Source organism: Nestor notabilis, unplaced genomic scaffold, assembly GCF_000696875.1.
Source record: "Nestor notabilis isolate BGI_N333 unplaced genomic scaffold, ASM69687v1 scaffold7109, whole genome shotgun sequence".
Lineage (NCBI taxonomy): Eukaryota > Metazoa > Chordata > Aves > Psittaciformes > Psittacidae > Nestor > Nestor notabilis.
In genome coordinates, this window is record NW_009942291.1 from 63,607 (window position 1) to 82,307 (window position 18,701).

At 38.6% G+C, this 18,701-nt stretch overlaps 1 protein-coding gene across 1 annotated transcript in view; it reads right to left on the minus strand.

The window, feature by feature from the left end:
- DSCAM (Down syndrome cell adhesion molecule) overlaps positions 1 to 18,701 on the minus strand; it is a gene marked incomplete at its 3' end in the record, with an annotated part of 125,369 nt that overhangs the window by 60,557 nt on the left and 46,111 nt on the right. The window contains exons 5-9 of the mRNA XM_010021318.1: positions 14,171 to 14,367; positions 10,977 to 11,073; positions 9,370 to 9,498; positions 4,310 to 4,477; positions 390 to 460 (exon numbers count right to left, since the gene is read on the minus strand). Coding sequence (XP_010019620.1) covers positions 390 to 460; positions 4,310 to 4,477; positions 9,370 to 9,498; positions 10,977 to 11,073; positions 14,171 to 14,367 — 662 coding nt within the window. The remainder of the gene's footprint in view (positions 1 to 389; positions 461 to 4,309; positions 4,478 to 9,369; positions 9,499 to 10,976; positions 11,074 to 14,170; positions 14,368 to 18,701) is intronic.

Sequence of the window (18,701 nt, forward strand, 5' to 3'; positions counted from 1 at the left end):
GCTCTGTCCCAAAGTCCACTGCAGTAGGAAAAAATTTCCATTGGCTCCAATGATTTGGGGAAATTTTGCCCCAGACCAAAGTGAAATTTTATGAGTGCTCATTTCCAAGCATGTAGCCTTCTATTTGAAATCAGAAAGAAGTAGGAAATGTTCTAGGCACTAGTACAGGCAAGCAGCTGCTGCTATTATTATCCAATGGAAGGTTTGTTCTTTGCATAATGCACCATTCTTAATGGCAAATATTTTAAGATTTGGTGGCAAAGGCATCTGCAAGGACTCTCCTAAATAAAATAACCGATCCCCAGTTGTTTTAATACTCCTCTCAATGAAACCTCCTTGAATGCACCAAAATACTGTCAGTCTACATTCTTGGACGTGTGCATATTTACCTTCCAGGTGACCCTAATGCTTTGTGAAGATATAGGTTCTAGTTGGACATCCTGAGGCGGCCCATCAGGAGCTGGAAAGAGAGAAGAGAGGTGCATCAAAACTGTTCCTCATAGCCCACAGAATTCAGCCCTTCACATAGCACATCACCGTCTTAACACACCAGCATCACAGAGATTTGGACTGAGTCAATGTTATATGGAAAATTGCAGACACAACTTCATTGAACAAAACTAGAGCATAGCATCTTCCTATTCAGGTGTCATGTCTGACCACCAGTGAAATACAACACATGCTAAAATATAGCAACCTAGTAAATAAAGTAAGAATGAATAATAATGACTTCTCATGTTTAGTGATACACTCACAATGCTCTGTTTTGTAAGTAGACAAGACATATTTTCAAGAGTCAGAACCCTGTGGGTGATAGAAAGACAGCAGAACCGATTTGAAAGCAAGTGAAACAGGAGCTCCTTGGCCAGCCTTCATGTTGCACACTTCCCAGTGGGATCGGCTTTGTTCATTAGTGACTGAGCATATTCAGCCAAATATCAAATATTTTATACGCAAAAAGCTGCACACTTTACCCTCTCCCTCTCTCCATTGTAAGTATTTCAGCCTGGAAATCAGACAAAAAATACCTGCCAGATAGAAAAAGCATGCGTGAGTCAGGAAGAGTTTCATTTAGTATCAATATGCTGCCAAGGATGTGCATGAAGCTTTAAAGGCAAATGAAAAAAAGAAGACCCTGAGTCTAGGGGAACCTACTTGTCAGCTGGGCAGCTACAAAGCAGATCAAGAATTGGCTGGGATTGAACAGAGAGATCTGAAGTAAATTGCTTGCTCAGTGATGTAAATCATTGTAAAAGAAAGATCTGAAGAAAGGAATGGAGTCATCTTGAGCTGCTGTAGAGGGTTCCCTTGGTGCAGAATATGGCCTCAGTAAAAGGTATTAAATTAAGTTTAATAGCATGACAAAGGAAGTAAAGCAATAAAAAGGGTGAGATGGGGCTGTTAGAGGTGGAGCAGCAGTAAATGACAGCTGTGGTGAAAGGAACCAGAACGTATTGCTCTAACTGATGAAAGCAGAGACCCAGAATACAGCCTATAATATGTTTAAGTTATTAAATATGCCCTATTCTGTGCCATTCTTACTGTCCTTCAGATGGGAAATTTCCAAAGGTTGAAAAGACTTTATTTTGAATTCTTGCTGCATTACTGTACAGGAAGAAGAAGAGGAAAAATTCTACTGTCAAAAATGAGATCACTCAGAATTTTTTTAACCCTGTCCTTGATTCTGGCCCCTGTTGACAAACATGAATGGCATTTCTCCAGGTACATTATAATGTAGTGGAATTAGAACAAAGCATTTAATCTTAAAAATGGGATCTAAAATGTGCTTCTTAAAATATTGACTTTTTCTTGAAAGACCCCAAAAGTTTTCCAGACTGGAGTAGGTAACTGTTCCCAGAATACCACAGTGAAATGTTAAATAAGAAGTCATTTAACAAATATATTTAATGTCATACAGACTTTGTGGCAAAGACATAAAGAAAACCCAGATATCCCAGCTTCCTATATTGATTTTTTCAGTATTAAAAACCAGCTATGATGCTTTTTATTCCTGACAAACACTAGTGCAAGTGGGTACTTACAGTCCATTTTCCAACATAGGAGCTAACCATGGTTGTATCGAGTGAAAGAGGTGGTCTGTAAGCTTTGAAATCATGACATTCTTGACTACCCTTTTGCTACAGAGACCCCTTACATTTTTCTTTCTAATAGCTAGTGCTGGGTGACTCAGGTCATATACTGCACCCCCTTGCCAATAGCATGGTTTGGGTCGTCCAGTTTTTAGATTGTCTTTCTTGGACCTTTATTTTTCTCTTTTCTCATTACCTTCTCTCTCATTCCCTGCATCCATGTTGTTCTCCATTTCCTATTGTAAAGGCAGAGAACAGAAGTAAACAGTGATCAAATAAACGGTGCTCCTGTACATCACACACCATCTGAAATAAAAATCCAGGAGACAAACATCACATGCTCTGCCTAAGCCTGACCTCCTCTCTTCCAATTGTTACCTAGGTAGATCAGTGATTTTTGAAAAAGTTTCACACTGTTGGTCTTTTTCTCCAAATAGACGTCTCCTTTAAAGACAGTAACAAAAGGATCAATTATTCTGAATCTTGGTTACAAAGAACTGAATAAAATGCGATGTTAAGGTTCCACCCTGTTCATGGGGAAGCTGTTTTTTAATTTCAAGGCCAGCTGCTGATCCTGACAACTTAATTAGCAGACAGGAAAAATTCAACAAGTAAGAAATATCCCAAGCATAGGTAAATAGGAGAATGAGAGCCAAGAGCCACCCCTCTACTTTGATCTATATGCACAAGGAAGAATGTGCATTTTGGGGATACAGGTGATGCTGACCAGAAGAATGGATAGTCTGTTTTCTCTAGTGATTTCACATTTTCATTGAACAAAGGAAGAGAAAAATCCTCATCAAATGATGAATATTTTGCAAACTATTTACCATTAATAAAGCTGTTCACTGAAGAATATTCTTTCACTGGGATGAAAAAAAATACCTGGTGAAAAAAGAAATGCAGCAGATATTTGTCTCCTGCTTATTTTGCTTTTCACTGTAAGCCCCTGGATCTTGTTCTTATTCAGCAAGTCCCTTGAAGACAAAAACATGTTCTTCTGACAAGGGGTATATTTTCACTGTAGTAAATTCACCCACAGAGAAAATGTGTGGGAATTACACAGCTGTATTCATATGAGCTGAACTGAAAACTGGTCACTGAGTGTTCAAAGACTAGACCAACATGAATCTTGAAAAAAAGGTAGGAATTTTCACTGCCAGAATACTGCTACCCAGATACTTGCATTACAGTTTTCCTCTCAAAATTCCTAAAGAAGGAAGCACTGCCAACTCTATATAAGGTAACATGAAAAATAAAATTAGCAAGATAAAGACGTGTTTTCAAATACAAGTGGCACGCTCCTTTCTGGCCAAGACTTCAGAGTAGTTCCATCTAGTTTTAGTGGCCTAAGGATGCTGAAGCTGCTTAGGTTACTCTCAACACCTTTCTACATTGTATGCAATTGGAACATATGCCTGGCATAATTATTCATGGCTAGTCACCATTTTCATTCCTAATTTCTGAAATAAAGAGCTGTAGCTCTCTGCTTTTCACCCACAAGTAACATGCAGGACTTGGGACATGGTAGCATGCACAAGGTTATGCTGGCCTTATCTGTCTGCCACTTCAGCTAACTCTGAGAAATAAGACAACACTGGAAGGCAACAATTTGAGTACCCAAAAGAGTGGCTTTAGTCACCAAAGTGAAAATGCCCACACAGCCCTCCTGGTACTGAAACCTACAATGATGTAGAAGATTACATGGCAACAAAGAACGGGAGGATAACATTTAACTGATGACAGCCAATTGACTTATACAGCAATCAGAAAACAATGGTAAGTGGGTTGGGGGGTAGAATAGTCAAAGAAAGATTTGATTCATGTCAATCAATGTTACCAATGGGTTAGCTTAAATTAGTTACCTATACTAATATCTGAGCCTCTAAGGAAACCCACAAGACCCACAGGGGAGGAACCACCACTAAAACCAGGATGATGTTGATTGAATTGCCTAACTGTAGATATTAGTGTGCTGTTTCCAGTACACCAGGCTGAAAATTTGAGCACAATGTCTTCTTTGACCACTAGATGCCACTGAACAGCTTTAATTATGGGCCTGCACAATGAAGTTGATAAAGCAACAGTGTTTTATGAGAACAATTCAGTATTTCTTTTGATGCAGCTGTAGCAACACAAGAACCATTTCAGGTAAAAATTCTTTATGTTAAAGAGCAATAATTTCAACTTGATTTATATGCTACAAAATCAGAGCGTACCTGCTTCATCAGTAGTGATGGTGAGCTCATTGCTGGCCTCACTCTTGCCGATGCGATTCTTGGCATACATGCGAATGTTGTAAGTTGAGGAAGGGTGGAGGTCAATGATAGTGGCTTGGTTTAGCTGAGGGGAAACATCTTTGGTCCTCTGAACAGAATCCCAAGAGTCTATTTAATAAGAGATTAAAATAAAACAGAGAAATAAAAGATGATATTAACGTCACTAACATGAACTTGCAGTTAAACTCTCACATAGCAGGATACTGCCATTGCTGAATCAACCCAGCAAATGCCTGCTGCTACAAGCAAATTGACTGATCCCCTTCTTTGACAGCATTCCAACTGCTCCTAGTATGGTGCTGTGAACAATGGGATCTCAGCTCTGGGGTCATCAGCATATCCAGTGAAATAGCTAGTCCTTTGACTTATTTTGAGGGGATGGTGAAAGCAGCCAAGATTCCCCAGGTTTGTGTGTATACATGTTGTTTTTTCACCATTGCTACACTGGAACAATAGTGAAAAAGATGGGAGCTGCTGCCCTGAAGAGATCCTCACTCAAGGAGAAGATTAGTTGTGCTCCAAAAAGGGGGTAAACAGAGTTAATAAACAGGAATGTAGGGCTCAGACTAGCAGGGAGATCAGGCAGAAATTTTGATCTGAAACTCCAGGAGCTCAGACCATAGGCCAACAGTGAGGACAAGCTTGGAGTACTTAAACACAGAGCCCAGCACCCTCCAGGGCTGGTGCTATTTCCCTGGCTTGTGGTAGGATGCAGGAGCAGTTTAATACAAGGGAAATGTAGAACCCTCTTAGCTGTTTGCATGTATCTGTAAAAAGAGGAGCACATTGTTATTATTCATGCTTATTATTCATCTGTCTGTTTTAATAAATTCTCCAGACCTATAATAGGAAAAAGGATAGAGATGGACTGAACACAGTAACTCCTCCTTTTTATCCAAGCATGCAATTGCTGCAAACAATATAATAGAATGTATCCGTTTAAAGCATCTTGATGTCTTTTACGAGTTGCTATCCTTCATTTCTTTCTTACTGCAGGGGATGTTCCTCCTTTAACCTCTGCAGCTTCCTATGGGGTATGTCATTGGAGACTCTACAGGAATGTTTTACAGTATGGGTCACTGCAGACAGGATCGCAGAAAGCTCAGCAGATAAGAAAGACTAGTTTAAAAATAGAAAGCTCACTCAGATACAAAATATTTGCGCATGCTATGTAAATACTTTTATATGAGCTTGCTAAAAGATGCATAAGTTGTCACGATGACATCTGCAGCTTGGCTGACTACAGGGCCTGTTCGCTTGTCCGTGTGGCTTTGTTTACCCAATAAACATTTAGGAATCAGACATGAAAGTGCTAACCAGATTCACTTGAATGTATTTTTCCTTGTTAACTGAGTTTGTCACAGTTTCCTCTGTAGGATACTTTCAGAAGCTCTAAAGTAGTTACCGGCAGGCAGCGCTGTGACAACTTGGTTTCAGTTTGCTACAACTTTGTAAAATTTCTTAAACTTTACAGAATTTTAACCAACAGTTACACTCCATGGTGTTAAATCTTATACTAGCACAGAGGGAGACTCTGTTCTAGTGTACCACACCAACAGGAAATGCATTTTAAGAAAAGACCTGCTTGGTATGGAGAATTGTGCTAAATTTCCCTTGAGGATGATGAGAATTTCTTTTAATTTAGTCTGTATATTACCAAATTGCTTAATTTAACACTTGGTTGTTTGAAATACCAACCTCTGAGTGGCAGGACTCTGTAGTACATATTAGCTGCTGAAATCAAACAAACGAATTTGAAAAATTCTGGTGATTCTTAGCAGATTAAGTAATGACACACCATGAAGAAAGAGATTTATGAAAACGTAGGTCTCCAGTGTTTATGTACAACTCATGCATGGATTTCAGGTGTATATTTTGATACATGCATCCCCTTCTTGAAGGGTAAAATAAAACAACAAAATCCCTCCAAATTGAACCAGCCCAGAGAGAAATTAACCAATTTCTTTCCAAAACTGTTTTCAGTTTTGAAAATTTTAAGTGTTTATAAGAATAATGGGGAAAAAATAAAGAAGTTAATTTTGTTTTCTTTTGTCAAACCCTAAAAATATTTGGTGGTGTCCACGTGGTGAGTAATTGAGTGAGGTACTGAGGTTGACTGTTGGCTCTTCTGGTTTTTACTGTTGTTCCAGAGAGCTCTAAAATCCACTTAGAATGAAAAAGCACAGAAGACAAGCAGCAGTGGGCTTTGGAAGGAAAAAAAATAAAACAGCTAAAAGAAAAAGTGGAGATTTTAACGTATTTTGTATTCCACTCATAAATGTTACACCCAGACACCACTCTGGGATACATAAAATACATACTGGGGCACTGATCTACGAAAAATTTATGACAGGAAAACCAGCAGCTTCCCACCCATTCCTAAAAGGAAGACCCAGAGCACTAGGGTTACTGTGCTGCTCCGAACAAGCGGCTGCAGCTCGAGCCGGGCTGGTGCTGCCGCCCCGTGGCCATTTCCGGTACTACACAGCCCCGCCGTGGGCAGGCGTGGTGGGAACCCCCAGTTCTGCGAAGGAATCTGTCCCCTGAAGGATGCTCTGTTCACACGTGAGCACAAGAAACCGCAAAGCACGGTCTTCTCCCTTCAGGTCAGGGCTTAAGCTGAACTGATGTTCAGTTTTGTCCTCAGCTTTCCCTCATGACGTAAAAAATAAAAAGGATAAGCAGAAAGGCACAAAGACGTACACACATAGCTTTTCCCAATGTCAAACCTTTTCGTACACCTCCAGTGGAAATGTTGGATGGCTACACAACAGTGGTTTCAATGAGGGGTACAGGTGCATTTCTGTACAGACAAGCACTGGATCTAAATACTGAAACAGCCTGAAAAGCTGAGCTCCCACTGCTCACATTGCGCCTGCATGGCAACTAGACCCTACAGATGCCACCTACCCAAATGACAGACAACTGCATGCTCCTTCTAGAGAGTAAGCAACGTGTGTTTTTTGTCTAAATGTACTGCAGGGGTAAATTGGATACCTGAGGGAAGCACCATATAGTGAAGTCCATGTGGTCACCAGTACATTCTCTGAAAAAGGAAAAGTTCTGCAATTTTCCATCTTGAGAAACCTAGATGTTGCATCCTGCTGTAAACTCACTTCTGAGTCCTCAGGGTAAGCAACATTGGTAGAAAATTCTTACTAAATGCAACTGTGCAGTTTACAGCTTTAGTTTGGCCTTGGCAGGATGTTCCCTCAGCTTTCCATCTGGATTGTGAATGTTTTACCTAAGTTTTCTTCTGTCCCTGTAATAATCTGGAAATTGTGAGCAGCTTTCTTAATTCCTTCTTCTTTGTTCCAAATTCCTTTAACTACCCTGTGTAAGTTCTTCAGTAACCAGGTTTGATGTTTCATTTTCTTGACTATATATATAATTAATGACAAAAATCCTGTGCAAGAATTCAAAAGTCCAGTCCTAGTTTCTCCAAAGATTCAGCCTTAGATTCTAAAAAATTATGTTTCTATTGTTTGCAGTGAGATGAAGGAAATCCGCTCTTTTTAGGAAATGAACTCCAGTATTTGTCTTCATATGCAAACAAAGAAATACTTTCTCCAACACTAATCCTGCCAACCACTATTTTTGATTTCTTTCAATTTTTTTAACCTTTATCACTATGTTGTGTTTTGATGTTTTCATTTAGTCTGATGGTGCCTTATTTGCTGTCTTGCTATTGATTTATCATGCCATATTAGAGAGACATACTTTTGCAAAACAAGCTCACAGTGATTACCACTTCATCTTTGCCTGTATTCTGCATTATCACTTGAAAGCAGTGAACTAAATCTAACAAAGATGTTTTAGAGCTCTATAATCTTTCAGGTACTGTGCTCACCTGTACAATATCAATTTCATTTACAAAGCAAATGCAAAAATGGTAACTAATGATTTAACACTCTTGAAGATATTTTATCTAGTAGATAAAGCATCACAAAATTTTTGTCTAAGTGAAGCACAAAGGAAATATACAGTGTAGACAAGTGAAGAATAGAAAAGATGAGTAGTAGAATAGTTTTTGAGAAACCTTGGCAAATTTTAGAATTTTATGAACAAGTATGTTTTTCTATCTCAGAACTAAAGGGAGAAGACTGTAAAGGTACTGCAGTTGCATTGATAAACAGAATGCTTCACTGATAAACACACAGAACATTCCTATTAGTAGACTATATCCCCTTTCAAATAGTGCAAAAAACTCCAACATGAAACAGTGCAATATTTCTCAGTGTCTTTTTAATAATACTTGAAATATGAAACATTGTTCCATTGCAATTTCCTTGCTTGTCCTTTCTCAAATCATGAAAGGGGGTAGACTAAGATTAAATGTTAGGAAGAAGTTCTTCACTATGAGGGTGGTGAGACACAGAGAGATTGTCCAGAGAATTTATGGATGCCCCATCCCCTGGAAGGCTTTCTTCACCTTAAAATTCTCTTAATTACCCTTTTCCACTGCTAATTCCAGGGAGGATGCCATGTACTCATATATTGACAGAAACTAACTTTTTAAAAATCAGCACTACAAGAAAAAATAGATTGTAAAGGCAGGTGGTTTTTTCTATAGGGAAAAAATAAAACTTGAAAATTAAAAAAAACCCAAAAACATCCAAACGGAGAAAAGATAAGAACAGGTACCAAGAATCAGCTAGCAAAACCATACCAACTATCAAGCTATCACCTGGAAAGGCTTATTTTTTTGACACAATTTTTCCCCTTACTTGTAGTTTTCTCTGGTAAAAGGGAAAAGCAGCAGTTGCTAAATTAAATGTCTTTACCTCAAAAAAAAAAAAAAAAAAGAAAAAGAAAAAGGAAAAAGAAAAAAAGACAACAACGAATGAACAAATGAAGATAAATTTTCCTGTGGAAGATTAAATAAACCATGGTAAAAATTTCCATCAGGCAGTTTCAATTTATGAATTATCTTTTACGATACAGACTCAGTGATGAATGACTAGTGATGGGGATTACTCCAGAGGAAGATTATTTCTTACCCGACTTGTTCTTGCACTCGATATCATAGCCAGTGATTGGGCTGTTCCCATCAAATCCCATGGTCCATCTGAGGGCAATACTGCGTGCTCTCACTTCTCTGATTTCTATTTCAGGAGGGTCGGGGGGCTCTGAGTAAACACACATGCACAGTTTTAGTCAGAAGTAAGCCTGTACTCTTAATGAGGTGACATTAATGAGTGTGGCACTGGCATAGCTTGCTGGTGGTAAGCTCTCATGGCATTTTCTCTGGTCACTCATTAGTACCTGAGCCAGTTAATCACCTGCTGAAGAATACTCAATGAAAGGGAGGAAAGGTCAATTTTCAACTAGGAGTCACTGATGTAATCTTGAATACTGACTTCTGTTTAACCTTCTTATATGCAACCTAGAGCTGCGTTTGCTTAAAAGCACTCCAGACTGGACTTCTCATGCTAGAAAAGATTTTTGCCTTGAACACTATGTTTCACTGATACTTCCACAGTTTTTACACAAAAGGTGATGGTAGAAATATGAATACTAATCTTAAAAGTGCTAAATTGGGTAGGGGAAGGGAGTAGGATTTCTATCTCATTGAGTAGGTTTAAAAGTATTCATTTAATAGCAGAATAATTTGATAACAGTATGAAATTACACTAAAGCCTTTTTCTGCCCTTAGAATAAAGGTTATAAAGAAATAGCATTTATAGCCATTCTAATGCCCCTCTAAATTGTCATGGCAGTTTAAATGAGCAGTGGTGTAACTGAGAACCTGTCCCCAAACTCCACCTGAATTATTTGACACAGCTGCCATAGGCATTCACTGAAATCTGCTGTTTCAGTGATTCATTGAAATCTATTGTTTCGGTTTCTGCTGTTTTAAATCAAGAGTAGGGAGAAAGAAGTTTGCAAGTCCTAAAAATCTGTTGCGTGCATGCTCAAAGGCATACAAGTACAGGGACAAGCATCGCACAGAGAAGAAAGCAGTAGCCAGTGGCTGACTCCTGCCTGTGCTCTGTATCTCACACTGTCACCTCTACCACCAGGACTTACTGCTCTCTGCCTGAGTGAAACCTTGCATGAGGGGAACCCCAACCCCAGGCAACATAAGTTCCTAGAGTTTGCGATGCAAACTAATTACAATTTATTTTGATTGATTAAATTTGAAGTATTCTGTTTAAAGATCCACAGTAGGTTTAGCATTTCTCTAGAGATAAAGTCAGATCACTTTTGCTTTGTTTTGCTCTCAGGGTTTAGGTACATTTGTTCTTTAACAGCAAATGCAGACCTCTCCCCACAAAAAGTAGCCTCTTCATATCCACTGTCCCTACTGAAGATGATAGTCTTAAGTATATTTAGCAGATTGTCGGCTAGTGTATTTAAGAAAAAAAATCTTTTTATCAATTTGTACATATGTAGAATGACTGAAGCTTATCCTATATTTTGATTTAATCTTTGATGCTGGAAAATGAAAGACTGAGCACCTTAATGAGGCTCCTCGTTTCTTTGACAATGAGGAATACATTTAACTAGGAATCAGAGCCTCCCTCCCCCAACAGATTTCTGAGATGGCATACACTTACTGTACTACAATAGCTGTGTTTTTTTCCTTATGTTGTCCTCTTCCTACCTTGCACAGTGAGCTGAATTATTCCACGATCCTCCCCATAAGAATTGATGGCATGGCAGGAAAAGAAGCCAGAATCTTCACGCACAGTTGGCAAAATCTATAGGTGATTTGAAAAGAAGTGATTGATTGAACAGCATGTAGAGAAAATAAACCAACAGCTTTTCTGTATGGTGCAAGAAAAATTGTACAAATTGTTTTACTGGAGAGAAATAAATAGATATTGTGTGTCATACACATACATACATATGCATAGTAAAATATCTGGAATACTGAGAATTATCAAAACCAGCAACACCTGGGCTGAGGAAGCAGGCTATCTGCTCTACATGTGTAGTCAGGAGTTGGAGCACCGCCTAGTCCTGTAGCTTCTCATTAGGAGTCTTGTTTCCTGTAGCTCCTAAGTTTGCCAAGTATTTAACAGTTGGTTCAAATTTTCCATACAAAATGGTGCCTCCCACTGCCTCCATTTTTTTCCAGTTATTTCTAAATGTAACTCAAGGCTGTGTGGAGGAAATAAGTTTCAAACATTGGTGGTGAACCCTGCAGTATTAAGCATGGTGCCTCATAATAAAATTTTGAGTGATCTTTCTTTTCAGTTTGTGATTTAATAATGTAGAAAGTTACACACAATCTTTACGTACATGATCATAGTGATATTTTTCTACAGGACCACTGCTTCATTCAGCTTACGATAGGGAGAGTATTTTTTTAAATGAGTAGATATTCCAAATATCATTTTCTTCCCATTGATCAGTGTGTGCTGCTCCACACTTTATTTACTGCACACAGTTCAAATTGTGCCCTGAAGATAGACTTATTCATTTTCTCATAGCCTTTTCTGTGGATTCACCTATGCAATACCCATTTCAGAAACGTGAGTGAATTTATTTTCGTAAACATTGACATCATGAAATGTATTAACACCATTTTGTATGGGGAATTAAGAAACCAGACATATGATAATATTTGTGACTGCTTGACAAGTTGTCACATAGTAGCTGAGCCATAGTAACTCCACATTCTCTTTATTCCTCAGGAAAACCAAGGTAATGTGAGCACAGCTCTCATTCACCACTGGTTAAGATAAATGGATTAATTTCCCACTCGCTACGAGGATGTTGGAGAGTTATCACCTGAGATGTGGTAACTTGTCAAGCTGTGTTAAGTTGCACATGTGGCTGAGCTAAAGATAGGAAAACAAAATTTTTCTGAGCCCAATTTGATACATCTAGGGCCTTCTTCCCCCCTGCTCAGAGTTCTTAGAATAAATAGCTTTTCATGTGTTCATAACAGCTTCCATTGAGTTAAGCTGCAGCTATGAGGGCTTAGTACTTCTGCAAATCAGACCCCAAGGGCTCAAGGCAAGTACCTAGAAAACAAAGAGCACACAATTATTGGCCACCTGTGAAAAGTTTGGTTTCAATGATCAGCCTTGCATCACACAGTGTCTTTCATTACTTAACTCTAATTCAACTCCAGAGAAAATCCAAGTCATGCCTCACTGAGGCAGGGGTCCTGCAGAAAAAATAAAAGCTGAGTATACAACTAAAGATCACATAATCATGCACACATGCAAAAGCACTGAGTTAAAAGCTTCAGAGACAACTGTAATGCTGACATTTCTACTTTTGGGACATTTTATCTCTCAGAAGTCAAAGGTTTTGTATGTAACATACATGTAGTTGTAGAATGCCAGTATCCTACACAACTGCTTCAGAAGCAAATTCTCTAAGCAGGTCTCCAGCCTCCCAAAAAGAAATATTGTTGTGCATCTAAGCATCATCTTATTAAAGTCAGCAGGACAGATAAGGGAGAGAAGCCTAGGGGTCTATCCTATAATTAAATATTATTTGTGAGACAAATAGACTAATATGAGCAAAATCACACATAGAACTTATTCTTTCTCACTGAAATCAATGACAAAGCTCCCTCACATAGAGCAAATCCAGATTTTTACTGGTTATCATCCAACACAGTTTTTCGCTACTAAAGAAAGAGATATACCTTTAGAGTTATACTAGAATGTCATCAGACAATCACCAGAGAGACAGAAATTTATTTCCTTGAGCCTAGCAAAAAAATGTTTTTAAGAACATGAATGAAAAATGGAAAATCAAGAATTTTGACTAAGAATCTATATGATTATTTTTTTTTTTTATTTTTAAGCTTTCTGGTTACATAAAGGCACATTTAAAATTATAAAGGAATGGACTTACTCATGCTCGTAAATTTAAAATTTGACTGGAAAAAGCTGTATCCTGGCATGCTGGGGGTAATGTCATAACCACACCTGTTGTAGATGATACCACAAAACCAGGAGTTTCCTGTGCATCTGTGGTATCTTGGGGAAACTTAAGTCCCTGAAACAATAGTGCCACTCATGTAGCCCCTCAAACTAACCCAAGTCAGCCACTTAGGAGTTAACAGAATCCCATATACTGATTTGTCATGCAAGTTGAGGTGCATGGTGCCTACACCACCAAACAGCTGCCTGTCACAGAAGCAGAAGTGAAGATGCAGACTATAATCATTTGCTAGGTAGTTTGGTGACTTCTGCTACTGTGTACAGTAAGTACCAAATATTACTGGCAGCAGTAGATATACTACTTACGTATCTACACATGCCTTTTCCTTCCATCTCATTTTGAATTTGAGGACTAACCTGATTTTGTAAAAGAATATCACAAGCCTCAAAAAGTGGAATTGAGGAAGAAAAAGCAATTTAAAAAGACAGCATTTTTATCTCAAAACAGCTTAATGATTTTGTCGAAGGTAAGCCTGACACACATCAGAGCTAGGGGTCAGATATTCACCCAGTGCTTATCAGAGCTAAGGGTCAGATATTCACCCAGTGCTTATCAGCAGTGTACTCAAAACTGAGCTGTGCTGCCCAGGAAGGGCAGGCTAATGAATGAGCCACATTGCTTCTGAGACAGAAAGAACAGGGAGCTGTAAGCCAGGCTCACTCTCTTCCTGTTTCTGGAGCATGGGAGGATGAAGTCTTTTTTCTAGGGGCTGGGATGAAGATGAATCCTCTACCTCTTGCTGCTAGCTCTCCGGTAGTGCCCCACAGGTGGAGTGAGTGCTGGGGCTTTGATGTTTTAGGGCAGAGGTAGCTATGTGTCCCTATCAAAATAAAATCAAGCAACACTCTCACATACATAGATGAGTTGTGGACCACTTTGTTTTCTTACCTGCAGAGTAGAGATCACTTCATCTCCAACTTCCTTGGTGGAAACAAGGTAACGGGACATTTCAGGGTTAATGATTCGGTCTTCTTTTTCCCAGCGGACTATGATGGGTTTCTCTCCATGTGCCGTGCAGCTCATCTCCTTCTTTTGACCTTGTGTTGCCAAGGTGGTATTTGGATAGGAAGTTATCATAGCTGGAACTAAAACCAAACAAAACAAAAGATTGTTCAGCAGTGAGCTGACTAGTCTGAGGCACGGTTGGCCGTTCAGTCTGAGTCTCATTCAGCTTGTCCATATTTTACCAGATGGCCAAAAATGTGAGAAATTATTTAACTTTCACTCCTGCATTAGAGAATTTTTTTAAGACCAAGGATGGGCCTCAATAGGAACTTAGCAGGGGAGAGCTGGGACTGGACAGTGAGGCTGTAGAGACAAGAAGATGCAAATCCAACAAGAGCCTGGCTCGATTTTTTTTGCTGCTCACAGGACCACTTGTACCATAATTAAAATGTTCACAGTACATAAAAGTATAAGCATTCAGATATGGTGCCAATAACGAACTGATAAAAATTTCCTATTTCTTCTGATGAGCTACTGTTTTATTTGCTGACACATATATGCTCTACCATTTTGTATAACAGTAATGACCCCTCAAAATGAGGGCTCAATTAAAACCACAAGCTGTAGAAATGTAAAAGAAAGGCTCTGCACCAAAGAGCTTAGTCCATGTATGTGCTAAGTACATAGTTAATATGCACTAAATGTACTAAACAGAAAGTATAATTAAACTGACAATAAACCTAGCTAGATTTGAGTTTTATTGTATTCAGAAAGTATTTGCAGAACAGTTCGGAGATAATTGTCAACTTCATTAATCATGTGGGACTTTAAAAAAAAAATAATGTTGGAAAAAAGTACTCTCTTGCAAGCAAGAACAGGCTTTAACCCAAAGTATTTTCACATTTTGGAATATTTCTTTTATTCTGGAAATGGGAAGCAAAAATCCTCAGAGTGTTTTAAAGCAAATCCCTCAAAACATGGCATTTTTGAATCATGATGGTCTCCTTGGTGTCCTCAGTAGTCTGTCCTTTCATTCCCATATGATCTGTCCACCAATGAAGAGCACCTGGGCATTTGTGAATATCAAAGTCCATGAAACTGTCTTTCAGTTCTGGCCCTTTGCCTTCTTTGTCAAAGCTGGAAACCCTTGGACAGCACACAGAACTGCTCTATTCTGAACGAATCTCTCCACTCCTTTCAAAGCATATGAGGTGGCAGTAAAGTCCCTTCTCTAACTCCCTTTTTCACTCCAAGTCTGCCTCTCACAATAGCCCTACTCTCCTTGTTTTTATGCATGAACACTTGCATTTTCTTATCAGAACAACTCACTCATTCTATCTGAACTTCTCTGGGACTTTATTTTAAGATTACATTGGCACAGGACCTTATTTGAGGCCTCCATAGTCTTTCTTTTTGCATAGATTGTATTTATTGCTACCACACAGCAAAAAGAAAAAAACAATCCTTATTTGAGTGAATTACTATAATTGCTATTCTGAAATGTTAATGCTTGGTGGCATGACCTTTTCATGCCAGAGCTGTTGATGTTCAGATATGACAATATGTCAGATTGCAGTTTTTTCTGTTCAAAGGCTTCCTGAACCAAAACAAACCAATTTGAAAATGAACAGACCTGTGGTTAGAGTTATGAATGGGATCTAATTACAGGAAGAACTCTTAGAAAGATTGTGTGAGACATAAGGCTCTTTAGGCACTGATATGCATTCATGATGAAGTATGTCTTGTTTAACTGTTTGGATATTAGGTATCAATTAGTTTTGTCAGAGAGGTGTATTCTAAGAGAAAAAATGATGAATAATCAGAATAGAAAATTAGGACAAATCTGATTCCATCTTCCAGAGTATGAAAATAGTTTCAGTTTTATCTGGTGTCTGTCCAAGTACTAGTACTCACAAGGATGTTAATTTCAGAAAGTTCACTTTTTGTGTCCATCCATTTGTTGCTTCTGAACACAGAAGGTAGCATACTAGACCTACAGAGCTGCAAACCTACAGGCCCTATATTTACAGGTATGTGTACTTGAACATATCTTCTCTCATGTGCAATACCTGAAATAGACCAATATATCCTTTTATGCATTTTCTTCGTTCATGAGACCCAGTTAAATGAGTAGCAGTCTCTTAAGGAGTCCATATTACCATCATTAGCTTTTGCTACCACCTTTCTTCCTTCCACAGGTCCCTTCCTTCTTCATTTACTGCACCTTTCTACATCTCTCTCTTTTCCCCTCAGTGCAATACACTCCAGTCCCCTTCACCTCTCCTTCTCTTTTTCCTGCTGCAACCTCCTTAGGTTCAGACATGCTCCCTAACCCCTATAGCAACATTCTTCTCCTCTGACACCATTTTCCATCCCTAATTAAATCATGCTAACCTCCTAAATCACTTAAGTTATTTTTTCTCTAACAGCTGCAGTCCTCCTTCCCACCATTATGTCCTACTTTGAGTTTCTCTGGTGATGGATGGAGCATGTGCTTAGCCCACCTAGAGGGTGAGGGATGGTGTGTGCCTCCCCATGAGGTACCTGAGCTCCCTGGGTGCCCGTGGTCCCCGACAGGAGGTCTCAGCATTTGAAGCTGTTGAGCCTTGCATTGGCAGGTCTACCCTTCTCCTGCTTCACTGGTATGAGCACACAGTGTGCACTCACAGAAAATGGGACATTTGAATTTAAACCCCACAGACCTCAAGGAACCTGTCTCAGAGGCTCCTTCCTCACTTTCAGATCTCCTAACCAGTTGTCTACCAAGAATACCCTAATAAGTGCCATCCAAACACCGTGAATATCTTGCTAGCTTTTTAAATAACAAAAGCTAGCTTTTGAAACTCAATTTTTTTTCCAACAAACTTTTTTAATAAGAGCAGCATAAAAACATGTAAAGAAAGATGACTTTATTTCTCAGATACAGCTTTATCCCTGCTTATCCTTCCCTCCTTCTCACATAATCTTCCACACGGATTCCTTATTGCCATAGCAATGCCTCACAGCTAAATATTTCCCCTTCCTCCAAAGCTGATTTTTTACTCTTCACAATTTATCTCCAATGATCCTAAACCATAAGCTCTTCTTTTTATCTTCTTTTATGTCAAAAGATTTCTGGTAAGAAAACCACATTCCCAAGGATATTTTAGGCAAAGTATTTCTTCATCCTCAAACTATCTTTAATCAAATTACTGATGCAAATAACTGAGATAAATATGCTGGCTCTTTACTGACAAAATAATCTAGAAAATTGTAAATAAGCAAACTAAATCTGTACTACATATGGATGAGATATTCTCTCAGGATGTCTTAAAAATAAAGTGAAGGCGTTTAGAAATATATCAAGATGATTCAGATGCCTTATTAAGCATGTGTACCCTTTATATCTCTTCAAGTATACATTATATACACACACATATAATAATATGTATTTATGTAAGAGAATTTTGGAAGGGAAGAACATGTTGCTGTATACATTCAAGTACCGCACAGCATCATTTTCCAGAATTTTGTAGTAGGCTTCCTTATGGGGCAAATTAATCCAATTATCTGTCCTCTGGGATTCTCCAACATCTTTCTCTGAAGCATGCCATGTTATGCTGAGCATTATTAAAGGTCTATTGGTCAAAATCGGACAAATGAGAAGCTACAGTTTAAAAATTATGACAATTTCCATTTTCGAGGAATGCATATGGCTACAAGCAGCATTAATCCTGGAGATTTCTGTTTAAAGTTGGGGTTCTGTTTGGAACAACAACACTAAATATCTTTGTAACATACATAAATGATTCCAAGACTGTTAAGTTCTCTGTATGTTGAAGAACTGTGGCTATTAAATGGTTTTTCTAGCAACCTGGCTGTGGTGAGAAGAGAGGAATACAACAGGGCCAACACCACGATAGATAGGGAGATGCCATGTGACACTGTAGGATGTGTTCTGAACTATATTGAAAGTTAGATTGCTGGTCATAGCCAAACAATGCAGATTTAAGTTGCTCTTGAGAAAGAGGATGTAAAAGGTGCAGTAGATGATAAGTAAATCTAATGATATAATCATCTGTAGATAACTGAACACATCTAAACAGATGAAATGTGCCCTCAGAAGCCTCTTCTTAACATTGATCATTCAAGAACCTGCAATGGCTTGCTTAGTTGCAGAGATGTACACACTAGTGCTGTAATGAGGGAAGATGAACACCATCTGGTTTTTTTGCACAGCTTCTAGAACAGAGGACTATGGTTCTTTGACACAGTGTAAACAAACTTGGGTAAAAATAACATCATGGATGAGGATATGAGTTGTGATAAGAGAAAACTGCATTAAAGCTGAAATGAGTATATATTGAAAAAAATGAATTAAAACTCCGATTTATCACTTAACCCAAATTTAGCATGTCCTCTCATGCTGGTCAGCCACTGTGAGAACACTCTTCTGTCCATGACAAATGAGATTTTCCTATCTCAAAAACAAATT